Source organism: Chionomys nivalis, chromosome 3 (assembly GCF_950005125.1).
Source record: "Chionomys nivalis chromosome 3, mChiNiv1.1, whole genome shotgun sequence".
Lineage (NCBI taxonomy): Eukaryota > Metazoa > Chordata > Mammalia > Rodentia > Cricetidae > Chionomys > Chionomys nivalis.
The window spans coordinates 72,271,571-72,289,013 of NC_080088.1; the positions used below are offsets into that span (position 1 = coordinate 72,271,571).

A 17,443-nucleotide genomic window follows, 5' to 3' on the forward strand; every position below is an offset into this window, starting at 1 on the left:
GATAGAGGGGTACCTTGCTGAACCTCGATACAGGGTGGAGGGACTTGGGCCCGCCTCACCTTGATATGCCAGACCCTTGTTGACTCCCCATGGGAAACCTTACCCGTTCTGAGGAGTAGTTGGGGAGTTTGGTGGAGCAACAGAGAGAGGGAGCGGGAGAAGGGGAGGGATGCTGAGCTGTGGCTGGTATGTAAAATGGGAAAAAACTTTAAATAAAAAAATGAAAAAAAACTAGGCCAAGAATATTTCTGGATTCAGTTCTTGCACATCCAGTTGCGAGGATTTTGTACTCTTGCATTTTGACACACGTTCCCTATTTGACACCAAGAGGTGCTCTGAAGCACTTCGTGGCTTTTGAGCCTTTGCAGTCCTCCCCGGCTTGTCAGTCACATGGGCTGTCACTTCATGCCTGTCCCTCTTGTCCTGTCCCCACTGCTGTGGTCCTTCCTCCTTTGTTGTTTGTTTTCTCACCAGGGTGCTTGCTGTCAACTCAGGGTATATTCCACTTATTCCGACATGTACAATTCTCAGATGAGAATGGAATTGTAACCCCAGGCTGTCTTGAAAGTCTCCATCCTGCCTCAGCTTCCCTAGTGCTGGGATTGCAGATGTACACTGCCATGTCTGGCTAGTGGAATCACTTTTATTAAATGCTTCCAGGCTTATCTTGCTACCTGTAATTTGTAGAAGCACCATTTCCCCAGGCTATCTACTCCCCAAGTTGTCAATTCTCATTCGTTTCTCACAAGCCTCGGGCTTCCCTGAAGGTTGGCTTACTTAGGGCCAGTTCACTAGCTCCTTCCTCTCTCTGCTTTCTCATCTTAGAGAGTAAACTCAAACCTCACATCGTTCAGAATTCACACAATGTGAGGACCACACTAGTTTTGGATATCTGAATCTGGGTTTTCTTTTGGGAGATGCCATTCTCACTACCTCCTACCCTGCCTCTTTCTGGATCTTGCTTAGTATACAGGGATGACTGAACTCCGAGTCCTTCTTCTTAAATGCTAGGATCAATCACATGACCACCATGTCCAGCATTACAGACTCTTTTTAAGACTTAGATGTGTGTTACAGGTTTGTACCTGCTAGCTCCAAGACAAGAGTTTTAATGCTGAGATTTTTTTCATCCATTAAGACACATACTGAAATGTGTTTATGAGGAGTGGGGATAGAGAACACCCATTAGGCACCGAACAGAAGGCAAGTCTGTTTATTTCTGTGGTGGTCACCATCAGCGCCAGTTCCACATTTGTTGGCTACATTTACTTTGTTTGACAGACTATGGACCAGACTGTTTGACCACCATGCTGCAAGCTGACTGTGGCAGGCCCACTACTCACCCCTAAAACTCTCAGCTCTGACACAGGGGCAGCGTAGTAGGAGCTCAGAGAAGGCAGGGAGAGCACAGACCAGCACACTTTCGGAGGGGGCGGAGCCTGTAGCGGGCCGGGGCGGGGTTTCAAACAAGACCACGCCCCGTCCGTCGTCGAACGCCGAACGCGCTCCGCCCGCCCAGTCGGCTCTAGGGAAAGGGATCGGCGCTACCACGCGGGGAGCGCGCTCTCCGGCCCGGCCGCGGCATGCGCTCGCTGCTGGGCCTGCTCCTGGTATTCGGCTGCTGCACTTTCGCGCTGTACCTGCTGTCCACGCAGCTGCCCGTGGGGCCGAGGCTGGCGTCGGCCGAGGAGCCCCAAGGCCGGTGAGTGCGAGGGCGCGGGCCGGTGAGTGGGGCAGAGTTCGGAGGGTTGCCAGTGGTGCGCGGGGCGACCTTGGCGCTTCTCTGCAGGTAAGGTCGCCTCCCAGCCCAGCCACCTCGGACACCGACACCGTAGCTCATCTTCCTCAACCCAATTTACCACACCAGCCAATCTTGAGAGGCGCAGCCCGGTTAGGCTGTGATCCGGTCTGGCCTCTTCCTGCCTGACTGCTCCCCATGTCAGCCGAGCGAGTCAGGAGGCGTCAGGAGGCGGCAGCAGACTCAAGGGGCGGGTTGCCCGATTGCTGCATACTACTTACAAAGTGCATGAAATATGCCTGGCGCGTTGCCGCATTATCAAGAGGCTTAATTGGTATTTGAGTTGCAGGACAACTGTTTTCAGTAACCATTGTCTTTTACTGGAACTGAAAGAGCTTTTTTGTGAATGTCAGAGGTACTCGGGAGAACTAGGAAGGGTTGCTTACAGTTTATCTCTGCTGGAGTGTTGAGATGGCAGAGGCAGGGTAGTCTTTGTACTGTGACCCTTGGACCGGATTCACAATGCTCCAGGCCTAGAGCGGAATGAAAAGAGGTTCGTGGGAAGGATTGGCTGCAAGCCTGCTGTATTATCAAGAATGCTGTATTTATGATGTGAGATAGATAAAATTGATACTTGTTTTTGCCTAGTACATCTGGGGCAACACGGTGTCTAAATATTTCTGGGCTTGCTGGGGAGGGGTCTCCTTGAAAGGCAGGCAAGTTAGGATGCCCCCACTTGCCTGGAAATGTATATACCTGCCTCTTTGGACTAGATCAAAGAAACTAGAACCCAGAGCAGTAATGAGGCCATGCTCAGGGTGGGGGAGGCTGTGGGATTCCATCTTACACCCCCTGAGTAAGTAAAGAGGTAATTCAGCGGTTATCCAGCACCAGACTCTTTTTAGGCGAGGAAAATGAGACTCATGGACACTACAAGGTCACACAACTGGAACACAGCAGAATGGGGATGCCCGTTCGGGTCTCTTGCTCCCATGCCAGGGCTCTCCTATCGGCCTGTGTTGTGTTATACTGGGTCACCTGTCATCTCGAATTCTTCTTTGTATGTATTCCCAGATGGCCAGATTACATGTTTATAACTTACTCTAGAAAGAATACACGTCGAGTAACTTTCTTAGGCACGAGGCTTCTCTGGAACCCATGTTTCCATCTGATTTTCCAATCCCTAGGTCACTCTGGTTCCCCTCAGATCTAGCGGAGCTGCGGGAGCTCTCCGAGGTCCTTAGAGAGTACCGGAAGGAGCACCAGGCCTATGTGTTCCTGCTCTTCTGCAGTGCCTACCTCTACAAACAGGGCTTTGCCATCCCTGGCTCCAGTTTCCTGGTCAGTGTCTTGCCTTCTTTCCAACCTGCTTCCTCTTCTGTAAAATGTAGCCGCTCCCCCAGGCCCCCTTTGGTTGTGAGGCAGGACGAAATGAAACATGAGCTCGGGGAGGCTGGCACAAGTGGGCACTCAGCACTGAGTGATGCTCCAAGCTTCCCATTGTCTTTCTCCCCTCTCCTCCCAGCACCTTTTTCTACTCCTGATCCAGCTTAGATCTACCCAAGCAGATAGGGGGTTGGAAACCGGAAGAAAAGCAAACATGTCTGAGAGAGGGAGCTGGACAGTGGAGGTCAGGGCCGACCTGGAACTGACTTCCCCCTTGAGCTAATCCTGCTTCAGGACAAAGAAAGAGCTAGCTGCTATTGGGTGCTATAGAGCCTAGACTAGTAAGGACTGTGTACCTGGAATTGGGGTGGATTTTAATACTGCCTAGTGTGATCTTGGTTGTACGGCTATCTCTCCCTGTAGGATGGGGGTAGCACAAGACAGAGGTCTTTTGAGGACTACTTAGAACATATGTATGCATATGTACGTACGCCAAGTATGTATTGCAGCCACAGCTTCACCGCTGAGGTCCCCTCTTGCCTGTTTGCTTTCCCTAGCTCACTCGCCTATTTACTCACTCGTTTACGCTTTTTATGTGTACGTGTGTGTCTGTGTATATATGTATAGGTGCCCGTGGTGGTCAGAAGAGAGCACCAGATCTCCTGGAGCTGGTGTTACAGGCGGTTGCTGGCCACCCAGCATGGGTGCTGGGACCTGAACACTGGTCCCCCACATTAGCAGGCAGCACTGTCAGCCGCTGAGCCACCTGTCCAGCTCATGCTTTGAGACAAGGTCTCACTCTGTAGCGCAGACTGTCTGGAACCCATATGCTAGCCCAGGCTGGCCTTGAAATCGAAACAGTCCTCCTGCTTCAGCCTTCCAAGTGCTGAGGTCACAGGCATGTGCCGGCACACTTGGCTTTCCCCATGTGCTTTCTCCCAGACCCCATGCTATGAGGCAGGGTGATATTCACTAACCAAACTGCACTTAGAAGTATTGATTAACGTTTCCATATTTGTGAAGCTAAGGCTTTACAGGTCAGTTAGGACTGTGGCCAACAAAGAAGTGCAGCGTGAGCTTACTAATCAGGTGAAAAGCCAAGAAGGCGTCTACTCAGATTGCTGCAGGTCTGTCCGCAGTCTGCACGATAGTAAGAATAGCCTGTGAGCTTCATTTCCCTTTTTTGGTGCCCCAGTGACTGTGGGTTAACTGTACCCCTTGCCAGCCAGGTAATGTCTGCACCTAGTCTCCTTTTCAACTTGCCAGTGCCCACTGAGGTCTCGGCCTTGTCCTTGTACAGGTGAGGAGCCTAAGGCGAGTCTTATATTCTATGTTTCCATTTGCTAAAATGGGCCTTGGGTTTTGGCTATGAAAATCTGAAAGTGAGGGAGCCAATGCACAGGCCACTGACTCCAGGATAGTCCACTGGCTCCAGGATAAGCCAAAGGCTCCAGGACAGGCCACAGGCTCCAGGACAGGCCACAGGCTCCAGGACAGGCCACTGGCTCCAGGATAGGACAGGTCACTGACTTTAGGACAGGCCACTGGCTCCGGGACAGGCCACTGGCTCTGGGACAGAATAGGCCACTGGCTCTGGGACAGGCCACTGGCTCCGGGACAGGCCACTGGCTCCAGGAAGGGCCACAGGCTCCATTATAGGACAGGCCACTGACTCCAGGACAGGCCAGGCCACTGGCTCCAGGCCAGGCCACTGACAGTGGCTGGATGTTCTCATGGCCGAGGTCTTGCTTTCTTTGCAGAATGTTTTGGCTGGTGCCTTGTTTGGGCCATGGCTGGGACTTTTGCTGTGCTGTGTGCTGACGTCGGTGGGTGCCACATGCTGCTACCTGCTTTCCAGCATTTTTGGCAAACAGCTGGTCATCTCCTATTTTCCCGATAAAGTGGCCCTGTTGCAGAGGAAGGTAAGATGGGGGCACACCTCAATGCTAGTCCCTGAGCATCAGCTCATGGTCTGAGAGGAGCAAGAAGCAGGGGTTTCCCGCAGTGCTCCTTCACCCCACCTGGGAGCTGGGAAGGGTTCATTTGATGTCTTTCAGAAGCAGAGACCTGTGATCAAATCCCAGTTCCATTCTTGTCCTTACTTGCTTCCTAGCTTTGAGTTGAGTGTCTGACCCCTCTGATTCTCAGCTACTTAGTTAACTTCGTGCTTGTATGTGTGTTGGTGTGTGTGCGTGTGCGTGTGCTTGTGTATGTGTGAGTGCATGTGACATGTGACAGTCTTTCACTGAGCCCGGAGCTCACTGATTTGACGAGACTGGTTGGGTAGCAAACCTCGTGGATCCTCCTGTCTCTGCTTCGAGCACTGCCATCCCAGGCTTGTGCCACAGCCCCAGGCTTATTTTTATTTGACATGGATACTGGTGATCAAATGTGGATCCTTATGCTGACGGGGCACACAGTTTACTGTCTGCGCTATCTCCCCAGCCCAGTTTTTGTTTTTGTTCTTTTTTTTTTTTTTAATTTTAAAAAATACTTTAAGTTTTTAAAAATTTATTTATTTTTTAATGTACATTGGGGTTTTGTCTGCGTGTATGTCTGTGTGCTGATGCCAGAACTGGAGTTACAAACAATTGTGAGCTGCCATGTGGGTGCTGGGAATTGAACCCTGGTCTTTTGTAAGAACAGGCAGTGCTCTTAACCACTAAGGCCATCTCTCTAGCCCCCCAGTTTTTGTTTTTATTGCTACAAGGTCTCATGCGTAACTCAGGCTAGCTTCAACCTTGTGGGAGTCCTCCTGTTTCAGCCTCCCGAGTTCCTGAGTGCTGGGATTTCCTGTTCAGCTGGTAGCTGTGTTTTCAGAATGGGGATGTGGGAGGAGCTGGGAAGGAGCCATTCAGCTTCAGAGTTAGCTGGAGAGCCTTCTGCTCCTGACTGTGGCTCTCTCTGCAGGTGGAGGAGAACAGAAACAGCCTGTTCTTTTTCCTGCTGTTCCTCAGACTCTTTCCCATGACACCAAACTGGTTCTTGAACCTGTCAGCCCCGATCCTGAACATCCCCGTCGTGCAGTTTTTCTTCTCCGTGCTCATCGGTAAGATGGGGGAGGGGTGCTGGTGGAGGTCCTGCCCTCCGTCACTTGCCACCTGCCCATTTGCTTGCCCACCAGCAGCATCTCCAAGTCTGCCCCTGACACAGCCTTCTCTGATTTCAAACCTCCTCTGGCTTGAACATGAAATCTATACAATGCTTTTGGAACAATTAAGGGTTGTTTATTCTGTGGCCAAATTCAGTGCTTCTTACAGGACCGTCTCTGTAAACTACATGACTTGGCTCTGAGAAGTGCTAGCAGGCTGAAGGGCTGGTGCAGAGCAAGGGATTTCCTTTCTGACACCGGACTCTGACTAAGGGGTCTTAGGGAGGGCTGGCATCAGAGAAGCTTCTATCTGTCTTCTGAGAACAGTATGACTGTACTTCCACTCAGGAAATCACTTAGCTGGCTCAGAGCTGGGTTAGGAGCAGTGTTTCTTGAAGTGTGGGCTTCAGGTCACCTTTGCTGCTAAGTTAAAGTGACCACTCCCCACCCATCTGTGAGCATTACCTTCTCAAGGCGGTAAGCCACCACCCTCCTTAAGCCAGGGGCAGAGATGCTCAGACCTTTCTTAGAGTGTAGGGAATGACATTCAGGGGTTTGTGTCCAAGTTAACAAATGTGCAGCTGCTATTAATAGGACTGTCTGAGAGAGACAGAAGGAGGCGACCGCAGCCAGCTCTTGTAGCATCTCGCCGAGCACCCCAGTGTCTCAGCTAATAGGGGCTAAAAGCTTGCCATCACCGAAGTGACACCAGCTTGGAAAGACTCTGGAGACAGAGTTCCTTCTTGAGGGCCAGGCTGTGTGACCTTGAATGGTCTGATCATTATCTCCCATATACTTCTTCCCTGAAGTAGAGGAATGGGTTATTAGGGTCCCAGCCAATCAGAAACTCAAGAGTGGGGGCGGGAAAGAGGCTTCTAAAATGTGGGCTTCTGGATTTTACTGCAGAGCAAGAACTAGCATCTCTGAGGTAGAACCCAAGGATGCATTTTGTCTTATTATTTGTTTGTGATGTGGCTGTGTTATGTAGCCAAGGCAGGTCTCAAAACTCTCCTTGTTTGTGTGCCTGAGTCTTTCAAGCGCTGGGACTGCAGCATCCACTACACTTGGCTTAACATTTCCTTTTGAGACAGGGTCTCGCTATGGAGCTCTGGCTGGCTCCCAACTTGCTCTGTAGTCCAGGAAGTCTTAGAACACACAAAGATCCCTCCGCCTCCCTCCTGAGTGTTGGCGCCGAAGGTGTGCTCCCTTATGCCTGATCTAGCATTTTCCTTTTTTTCCTTACACATCACAGGGTTCTTGGTGGTTGGTTTTGGTTTTGAGACAAAGTCTCAGCACGTAGTCCAGGCTGGCCTTGAATTTGCTGCTATTCTCCTGCCTCCGCCTCTTAATTCCTGCAATTATGTGCCACCGTGCCTGATTCTAAGGAATTTTTATGCTACCTGCTGCCCGGCTGCCAGGCAGACTATGGAGTCCAGAAGCCAGCTGAATTCTTAGAGTGCAGAACAAAGTTGTACTTTGAAGAAAGTTGTTTTGTTTGTTGGGTTTTGAAAGTCTTTAATGCACACTGGAAATTTCATGTTGCTGGTTTCTTTCTCTGGTTCGGCTTTTGGGTCCCACCTTCAGCAGGGGCACAGACTCCAGCATCTCTCAGCTCATTCCCTGACTTATTATTTTTTTATGTATGGGTAATAAATTTTCCTTATGGAAATGTGTATGTACATACATATATATATGTGTGTATATACACACATACATACACACACATATATTTGTGTGCCCCATTTTAAGGCCTTTTGTTGGCCATGTGTATAGGGCATGGGGAGAAAAGGAAGGAGGTAGAACATTAGGGGGTTGAGAGTCGGAGACTGAATTGCTGTTCTGAATCCCTGGCCGGCATCTAGTGCCGTTCCCACCATCTTGCCCCATTAGTGGACCATCTCCACTTTGCTTTTTTCCAGGTTTGATTCCATACAATTTCATCTGTGTGCAGACAGGCTCCATTCTATCCACCCTCACTTCTCTGGATGCTCTTTTCTCCTGGGAAACTGTCCTGAAGCTGCTGGCCATTGCCCTGGTTGCTTTGGTTCCTGGAACCCTCATCAAGAAATTCAGCCGAAAGCACCTGGCCCTGAGTGACCCGAGGAGCACTCGTCACCTCGGTGGCAGGAAGGACGCGTGACACAGGTGCCATGTTTACCACAGCCCTGGACTCTGCTGCTGGTCTGTGTGATGGGCAACGGTCCTTTATTGTCCTCAGTGTGTTTTAATCACCCTCAGGAAGGTGATCTGAACCGCGTTCTAGTGTGTGCAGAGGCCTATCAGAAGGGCGCTCTCCTTGAGGGTCCACTCCCATTTAGCAGGGTTCTGTGAAATGAACTGCTTTCTAGAAAATCTTGTTTTGGTTCTGTCCAATAATAGGGACTCAGTCTGTTGGGCTTGCCTCTTGCCAGTCCCTGAGATGTCTTGGGAGAAGATGCTGGTGGCCTTTTGGACAGGCTGTATAACAGGTACTCCTGTTAAGTCCCTGTGGATATTAGTATCAGACAGAACTCTAGCCCGTTAGTCTCCTGAAGAGTGTCTTCTCTACCTTTTTGCTGATGATCTACCTCTCCATAAGCCAAGGGACCCACGGCGAACTGCCTAAGACTTACACACAGCTCGAGTGCAATGATTCCTGTAATATCGCCGTTCACACACTGATATTTCTATGTCTGAGCTTCTTGTGGTTGTATGTCTTCAGAGTTAAGCTGATTCAAACATGATTAAATATGAATGGAGCCAGCTTTGCATGTTCTGAATGTGTTCTGAGGAAATGATCCCTCATCCCAAGGCCCTGCCATGCTTCGTCTGAATCAAATGGCTGGTTGTGTATTTTCTGCCTGGGAATCCCTTCTACCGCCTCCTGCTGGGAGAGTGGCGTCAGTGCAGGAGACTGTCAGCCAGTAAACACACTGTGATTTGTTTTGTTTTGCCTTTGCAGGAACAGCTGAGGAATTTGTACTTTTTAATACAAACAGGGAAGCGCGGTGTGAGTGCTTGCCTGTCTGGTCGTCACTCACAGCTGTCACTGTGTCTTCCAACTGTGGCCCTGGGCTGATAGCTCTGTGGGCTTGGACCTCATGGGGACAACTCACGACAAGGACTTGCTAGCACTGCTGCTCTCGGGCATCACAGGCTGGGCTGGTGTGTTTGTCTCAGGTCTGGGCTCAGCTAGGAGTCTTGCCAAGACTTCAGTCGAGGCCTGATGTGCGTACTCGCGCTCCACAGTGAGAGTGGATTTCCGTGTCATGGTGTTTTTAAGGCTTTCATTAAAAAAAGAAATGTGTAAAAGAAGCCTTTCTGATGAGAGGATGACAGGAAAGAGACTACACTTGAAGCCGGTGGTTCCAGAGCATTTTGGAGTAGAGAGGGAGAGAAGATGGGGTTTTTTCCCCCTTTGCATGTGTGTCGCCAGCGGGGTTCCACACAAGTGTGCCTTATCAGGATTGAGCTCACAGGAGAAGGGATTTCCCTAATCCATGGACATAAACATTCTGCAGTGAAGACAGAACTTAAGAGCTTGTCTCTGCATGTTGCTGACTCAAAACTGCCTTTACGAAAGGGACCAGAATTGACTAAAAAATATGATTCAAAAGACTGGTTTAGCTCCCTGTTCCCAGCAGGCCTCTGACCAAATTATGCCAGCTTCCCATTTGCCTCTCTTGGCTTAAGAGTGATGTCATTGGTAACAGGACAGCTGCAGGAAAGGCAGCAGATGGCTCAGGAAGAACCAGAGTGCCTGCCTACGCCTTTATGGGAAATCTCAGACAAAATGGAAACCGCAACTTTAGTGCTTGTCCCTGAAATGTAAGAGTCCTGGCTTCAGAACCCAGCTTGCCTTTTCCCTGAAAACCTTGCAGGGCAGCTTATAGGACGCTAACAGCACCTTTAGGAAAAGACAGGACCAGAACACACCAGGTAGACTTTTCGTTTAATTTCATGCATTGGTTTGTTTTCATTCATTCTTGATCCCATTGCTGTTTGGTACAAAGCCAGAGCCCGTATCTGAAAATGACGTGGAGCCGGAGACCTGGGAGCTTCAAGAAGACAAGGGAATTCATTTTGAGACTTTAATACTTGAAAGAAATTCATTTGTCCTGAATCAACAGGAGCTCAAATTATTGTAATAAATAATCATAGAGAGAAAGAGAGGGTGGGGTGGGGACAGACATACATACATTAATAAAAAAGACTCAAAAGATTTCCTCATCCGCTGTGAAGTGGGGTTCTAAAGGTGAAGAGCCCCTGGTGATATGGTCAAGATGATACCTTTTCCTAATAGCTTGCACATGTGGCTGGGTCTCTAGATTGTAACCATGGGAGGACTGTGGTCACTGACTGGATACTAGTGACCTCCAGTGCTGTGCAGGAGCCCCGGGGAGCAGGGCTGTGATTGTGCTAGAAGTTTCCTGACAGTGGCTTTGCCATCTGCTGAGGATGTGGCACCTGAAATCCTGCTGGCATGCCTTTGCCATGCATGTGGCATTTACCAAAGCCTCACTCAGCTCTTTCTCTGTTTCTGAGAGCTGTCCTCTTCAACTACCTGTCCCTGAGAAATATTCTGGGTTCCACTGGGTCCTCCACTCAGCAGCCTCGTTCAGTCCATTCTTGTTTGAAGGGGCATCTGCAGTGCCATGCAGAGAAGCAAACAAACACACCCAGTGGGACAGTCTGGAGGGAGGTAAGCGCATTGGGACGTTTGTTCTATGGCACCAGCAAAGAAAAACCTTGCTGCCTGGGAAGGCTGGACCACACTGACAGTTGAAGAGAAGTCTTGACAGTGTTTCACAGCATTTTGGGAGGAAGCAGGTAACAGACTGCACACTTCAGTTCTCAGACAGGGAAGGGTGTGCTCATCTGGTACAGCTAAGTGTGGGTAGAGATGCGATTGGTGCAGTTCAAAGGGGAAGAATGAAGGCAGGTGGCCCTTTGTCATGACATGCCCCCGTCAGCCTAGGGAACCCATAAGGAGACTACTGGCGTGGTCCTAGACTTGTCCAGCAGGAACTGAGGGTCTAGAATCGTCTTTAGGGAACGGTTGTGAGCTCAGAGCTGGGAGCTGGGTTAATAAACACTTTGCACATAAATTCCAACAAGTACTGACGGATGCTCCAGATGCTACTGTGAGTGGCTCTGAGGCTGTAGCAAGGCTCAGCAGGGAGCAGTACAGTGCTCAGTAAAAGATGCTGCCATGGGGCTTAGTGTGGAGGTGGTCCATGGTGGCATAGGGCGGTGCAGGGCAGTTTGTGTGTGTGTGTGTTTTGAGACAGAGTCTCATCAAGTCACTCTGACTAGCTTGAATGTAGATCAGGCTGGCCTTGAAATCATAAAACTCTACCTGTCTCTGCCTCTCCCAGAGCTAGGATTAAAGGTATATGCCAGCAGACCCAGCAAGAATTTTCTTCTTTTATGAGAACTTGAGTGGGCGGGCGATCTCCAGGCCCCGCCCTATTGAGGAGCTCCTGGGGGAAGGAGGATCATCCTTTTTCCACGGAAGTGGTTCTCTTAGCTTCCCATGCCCTACAGTGGGTGTCCCCATATACATGCACTCATGGACGGCACTACTAGACTTGGAGAGTTACCAAAACAACAACATAACCCCCACCCCCAAACAAAACCATCAAGTTGGGAGTGGGCTACGGAGGGGGAACGGGGTGAATGTGATCATATTTCATTGTATACATCTATCACATTCTCAAGGAATAAAAAAAAAAAAGGAACATTTGAGATATAAGGGCATGAGAAAAAACAGTAAACCACCGAATCAATAGGAACACGTTCCCACCGAGAAGACGTCAGTGCCACCTTGTGGGGACACTGACAACCCTGAGTTAGTGACATGAACTCCAAAGTCACTGCCCCCATCGCCTAGAGTAGGTTGGGGACAGCAGAGCACAGTGGGGCCCCAAGTAAGTACCACACAGCACCTACTCAAAATGACCTTAATTCCAGGATGAATTTGGTGGATCTAACGGCTTAAAATACTCAGTCTTCAATCAGGCTACTAAAGACACCTTACAACACCACTTCATCGCCCTGCGCAGGCTCTCCCAGAGTCCTGCAGCTAGCTCTCAGGTGAGGTATGTTTCAAAGGGGACACAGGCGTCTCCGTTCCTGTGCTAAGCAATTTTAAGAGGGATTTTTATTCAGGGACATGATCTAGAAGAAGAGAGGAAATCCAGTGCTTGACTGCAATGCAAAATGAAACTCCCCTTGGTAGTCAGTCCAACCAAACCAGATGGCCAAAGAATGAAGGTGTTCATCCTGCACCCAGTGACGAAGCTTGAGATGGGCCTGGCAAGGCTTCTCAAAGCACCAACACGTGGCGGCAGCTAAGGGCACTGAAGAGCTGGCTCTTACGTTCTCTGAGCTCTCCACTCAGAGTTCTGCTGACTACAGTGTTCTCAAGGAAACACACTCCAGTTTCCTGATCCAAGGTAGGCTCTGGGGGTAAGGTGGGGGAAGTCTATTTTCCCTTTTAACCTTGCTTGGAATAGTAATTTTATTCAAAAGGACGGGTTTTACTCCTACCTTGAGGGCACAGCGAATGACTGGAGTCCACACACACCCCTAGCAAGCCTATGACAGTTAAGCCAGATAAAAGTGGCCTTAGCGTGATGGACAGGGAGGAGAGGACGGGAATTCAGAATGAAGACTGATGTAGCAGGTGCGTTTCCTGGGAGGACCAACACTGAAAGTTGCCCGACAGAAGTTGGCCTTTGTGTAAACAGCTGGTTCTGCTTTGTGTTGGACATAAAGAGTCTCTGTTCCAAGGAATAAGGGACCTGAGGCTGGAGGATGAGGGAATAGTGCCTCTGATGTCATTCCTCAGCCCTGTGACCCCCAAATGCCTCCACCTCCTAGAACTCTTGTCTATTCCAGAAGCAGATCGTGACTGGCATTACGTACTTTCCTTTGTTCTAGACTTTCTGCTCTTCCCAATTTGTGGGGCACAGTGGGAAGGCGATGACTCGCTTTGCTGTACACTCTTGAAACTGCCTCATGAGCCTCCGCAGAAATGCTTTGTCTTGCTGTAAGAGCATTAAATCTCTTTTTGCCTCTACTTCAGTGCCATGATTTTATTTCTAAGACATTGGAGGAGAAAGTTTATAACTTTTGGGACTTTTGAACGATTTGTTCATCAACTTGGTCATCTGCCCATTCAGGAGATTTTACAATCAGTTAAAAACAAAATCATCACAGTGTACCCAATGTTTGTCAGGGCAGAACACACCCCCTCAAAGTAGCTGCTACATCCAGGAAGCCAGGGAAACCACCAGGGAGTACACTGAGGAATGCCAGGCATCCCACAGACAGCTCCATCCCCAGACCCTCACTAGGCCCACAGAAGCCCATAATAATCCATGGTTAGCAAGAAACAGTCATTGTGCTACACAATAAGCCACACCTTCTGGTCAACAGAAAATTATGACAACATAAAGTAAAACAACAAGGATAAGAATGTCATAACTTAAGCTCTCCTGTGTAGTCCTGCTACAGTTCATACAAAATGGAATAATTTAACAAAACAATACTGCTTTCCAAGTTAAACATTTTCCTTCATCCTTCCTATGAGCTAAAAATTATAGACACTAAAATTTAAAATCAGTGTCTCAACATAAAGTGTAAACAAAGGAGAGTTCAAACAGAAACCGGCTCTAAGTCCCCTCCTGCTTTTCAGTTTTGGCTGATGCAGTCAGCGACCCCCGGCCAGGGGCACCGTTTCCATTGGGGTTGGAATGTCTTAAAACCTAACATCCTTATAGGATGAAATGTCAGAATCTAGCAAGTTCAGATTTGGCATAAGCCTGATTTGGAGACAGGAATCGGGCCAATGCATATGTATACGAATTCTAGATAAGACATCTTTAAGCCAGGCATGGTGGGGCCCACCTGTAATCCAGCCCTCAGCAGGCTGCGAGACCTTTCCTGCTGCAAGCCAAGACTCCACAAATTACCTGGAGTACTTTTCATAGCCCAGGCAGGACTCTGGTCACAGGAAGAATCACATGCTTTTGAGATACTAAAGTAATCCTAATTCCTGCTTAGCATCAGCTGCTCCTTCTACAAGTTTCCTAACCTACCTAAACAAAACTGCAGTGGTTCAGAATGAAAACAGACTGCATTTTACAAGAAGCATTGAACAAAATGTGGTGAGACAGGCCACCTTCCTGCAAGCTGCTTAGTTTGCCTTGTATGCTACAATGACAGACAGCCACCAAAGCTTCCAAGCTAGAGTAAAATCGAGAACAAAAATAAAGGTGGTTTGGGACTGGACACTGGACACACACATCTTAGCTGCCGTCTGTGTGAATCAATATGATTCCAGGAGATAGACAACCTGGGTCCCGAGAAAGGTTGCGCCTCTTGCTTGTATCACCGAACACGGCCATCCTGAAGAAGAATGGTATGTCTTACAGGTATGTTTTCCTAATGCCACTCAGTGTCCTCCTGTCCCACTCAAGACCCTTTTCCCCTTCCTGAAAGAAGTGCCAACAGGTGGAAGGAAAGCAAGAAGAAATGGCACCCGAGTCTGAAAGACCACGCTGGTGGAGGTCGTGACGGTGGCAGCATTTAAAGGCAAGCTGTTGCTAAGGGCAAGACTTGATGATACTGTAACCTTTACTGCCAGATTTTGCTTAGTGTTTAAGAAGTGAAGTCATTTCCACATGTGCGGTTCCAGTTCTGTTTGCTTTTCCCTCTCAGAGGAAGCGCATGTGCTCCGAGGCTTTGGGGCTATCGGATCCCTCAACTTCTAGGTCATTTCCATCCCTTGTACGGACAAGCCGTTGAACTTAACATGGCTGCATTTCTTTTGGCTTGTATTGTAAATGTTCAGTATGTCTCATCTTCAAGTATGGACAAAAGACCTGGCCCCGTCTTCAAGCGACAGTGACACCTCCCAGCCCCACAAACTCCAAATTTGCTCCTAAAGACCCTCTTTCCTTTCCTTTTTTTTTGTAAAGAAATTATTGTATCTGTTATCATATATAGTTCACTCTTTACAATACAAAGTGTTAAAATGTCCAACAAAAATAAATATCAATGTTACAGTAGCTGGAGTACTCAGTACAATAGATCCCTGCCATTCTTGATTGAAATGCTCAGTGAGATGGAATTTCATTTGGGTATTTTCCCAGAGATTTGACAAATCTCATGTTCCTGTCAGTGTGGCTTGTTTCTGGGACGGGGCCACTCCTCCTGGATGAATGCAGATGGGAGGAGTCTAGGGCTGGAGAGGATTCGAGATGCCAGCATCTTCTGACGGAGAGCCCTTGTCACCAAGTGGCAGAACTGTAGTTCTTGCTGGTCCTAACAGTGGCATCCGAACACTCCCCCTCTGAAGAGTCACAGTCCGAGTCTCCAAACTGTACAGGGTTCTGCAGAGTTTAGACAAGAGATCTTAATGCTCTCTTACCACCCTCAGTGAGGGCATGCTGCGCGCTTTCCCCTGGCAGCTCTTACCTCCCTCTGCCACCCTCACTGAAGGTGAGCCGAACACTTCCTGTGTTATAGGAGCTGACAAAGACAGATGACTGGGGAGCTGGTGGAGAAAAGAGCTATGTAAAGTTGGTGATGCTGACTCACATCCCGTTTCCATAGCATTCCAGGGCCTCGGGTACCACTTACTCTAGGTCCTTTACATCTGCTAGTCCAGTCTACTCACAACCATCTACTCACCTACGGAAACCGGCCATTTCTCATAGATTTGATAGATATCACACACACTTTTTAGCTAAGGACACTTACCTTCATTGAGGCTAAGCAACTTGCCCAAGGTTACATGGTAGGTAGAATGGCTGGGCTTTGCATCTGTCTAGGGAGTCTGAGTCCAGGGTTTACGCCTATAAACACCACACTCCCCTGGCTCTCCAGAGGAGAGTGAGGGCACGGAGGGAGGGACACCCAGTCCCCTAACAGAATTGGGAGATGGGGTGAGAAATGGGTGGGGGTTTTCGAACATTTCAGGTCTCTGGCTCACTTGTGAGACACTGTCCTTATTCAGAGAGCCCCAGCTACACGCCTGTGTCTACATCATGGAGGCGGTGCATATTTTATCTACTGATTGGAAATTATAAAGACCCCGAGGCTTGAACCTACTTAGTTGTTCTATCAACTTGACACAAGCGGGGATCATCTGAGGAGAGGAAACCTCACTTGAGAAAATGCTTTCATCTGACTGGCCTGTAGGCAAGTCTGGGTATCGCTTTCTTGATTAACAATTGATGTGGGAGGACCCAGCCTCCCAGTGGTACCACTCCCTGGGCAGGTGGGCTTGGGTTGTACCAAGCTGAGGCAGCCATGGGAACAAGTCAGCAGCAGCAGCAGCTGTCTTCTACAGTGGCTGCGTCAGCTCCTGCCTCCAGGCCCCTGCTCAACTTTGGTGCCTCCTCTTCGGTTTCTCTCAGTGATGGACTGTGAACTCTAATCTGAAATCAACCCTTTCTTCCCCAGGTTCTTTTTGGCCATAGTCCCTATCAGCAACAGAAAGCAAATTAGGATGCTACTCTAAATCCCAGAGAACCAGGAACCGCGCAGTGGCATGAGGAGGAGGGAGAGGTGCCCACCTCGTAGCCACGTTCCTCGGCGCACAGCTTGCCCAGGGACATCTGTGTCTTCACGCGCCGGACCGCACACTCCTTGTCAGACAGGCCATCTGAGTGGGAGGAGATCTCAATGGGCGCCTCGGGCGTCTGGGACAGCAGGTCGTCTAGTTTCTCAGCCAGGCGGTCCTCCCGTCTGTCAGCGGACTCATCGGGGCTGTTTGAGTGGTCGCTGGTGTTCCCTTCCTCGCCGTCGGACACAGAGAAGTTCTCGGAGCTAAAGGTTGAGTATGACTGGCAGCTGCGAATACAGCGGTGGGGCCTGGAGGCGGGGAAAACGGGCAGACTTAACCAGAGGAGGGGTGGGGCCCGGAGGCGGGGAAAACACGCAAACTTAACCAGAGGAGGGGTAGCTAGCTGTCTCGCCGCCGCCGTGACGGGAACCGTTATCTCCCGCCCCAGAGGAAGACTAAAAGACAATGTTTACAGAAGTAGAGAGGAGCCATGAGCTGAACTGCGCCCCCACCACATTCTCTAATTTATCCATCTCTCACAAGTGAGGAACCTGAAGAAGGTGGCTGTCTGCAAGCTAGGAAGAAAGCCGTGACTAGGAATGGAATCACTGTCACCGCCATCTTGGACTGCCCAGCTTCCACAACTGGGAGAAATACATGTTGTTCCATA

The 17,443-nt window shown here is 49.4% G+C and overlaps 2 protein-coding genes across 2 annotated transcripts in view; one reads left to right on the plus strand and one right to left on the minus strand.

Annotated features, from left to right (window-relative positions):
• The first annotated feature begins 1,524 nt into the window (after window positions 1–1,524).
• On the plus strand, window positions 1,525–13,573 carry Tmem41a (transmembrane protein 41A). The gene is made up of 5 exons (XM_057763509.1): window positions 1,525–1,702; window positions 2,926–3,079; window positions 4,885–5,046; window positions 6,035–6,173; window positions 8,135–13,573. The coding sequence occupies exons 1-5, from the start codon at window positions 1,584–1,586 to the stop codon at window positions 8,353–8,355; spliced, it is 795 nt and encodes a 264-aa protein (XP_057619492.1). The 5' UTR covers window positions 1,525–1,583; the 3' UTR covers window positions 8,356–13,573.
• A 77-nt stretch (window positions 13,574–13,650) lies between these two features.
• Map3k13 (mitogen-activated protein kinase kinase kinase 13) overlaps window positions 13,651–17,443 on the minus strand; it is a 93,783-nt gene continuing 89,990 nt past the window's right edge. The window contains exons 13-14 of the mRNA XM_057763508.1: window positions 16,784–17,081; window positions 13,651–15,595 (exon numbers count right to left, since the gene is read on the minus strand). Coding sequence (XP_057619491.1) covers window positions 15,494–15,595; window positions 16,784–17,081 — 400 coding nt within the window. The 3' untranslated portion in view covers window positions 13,651–15,493. The remainder of the gene's footprint in view (window positions 15,596–16,783; window positions 17,082–17,443) is intronic.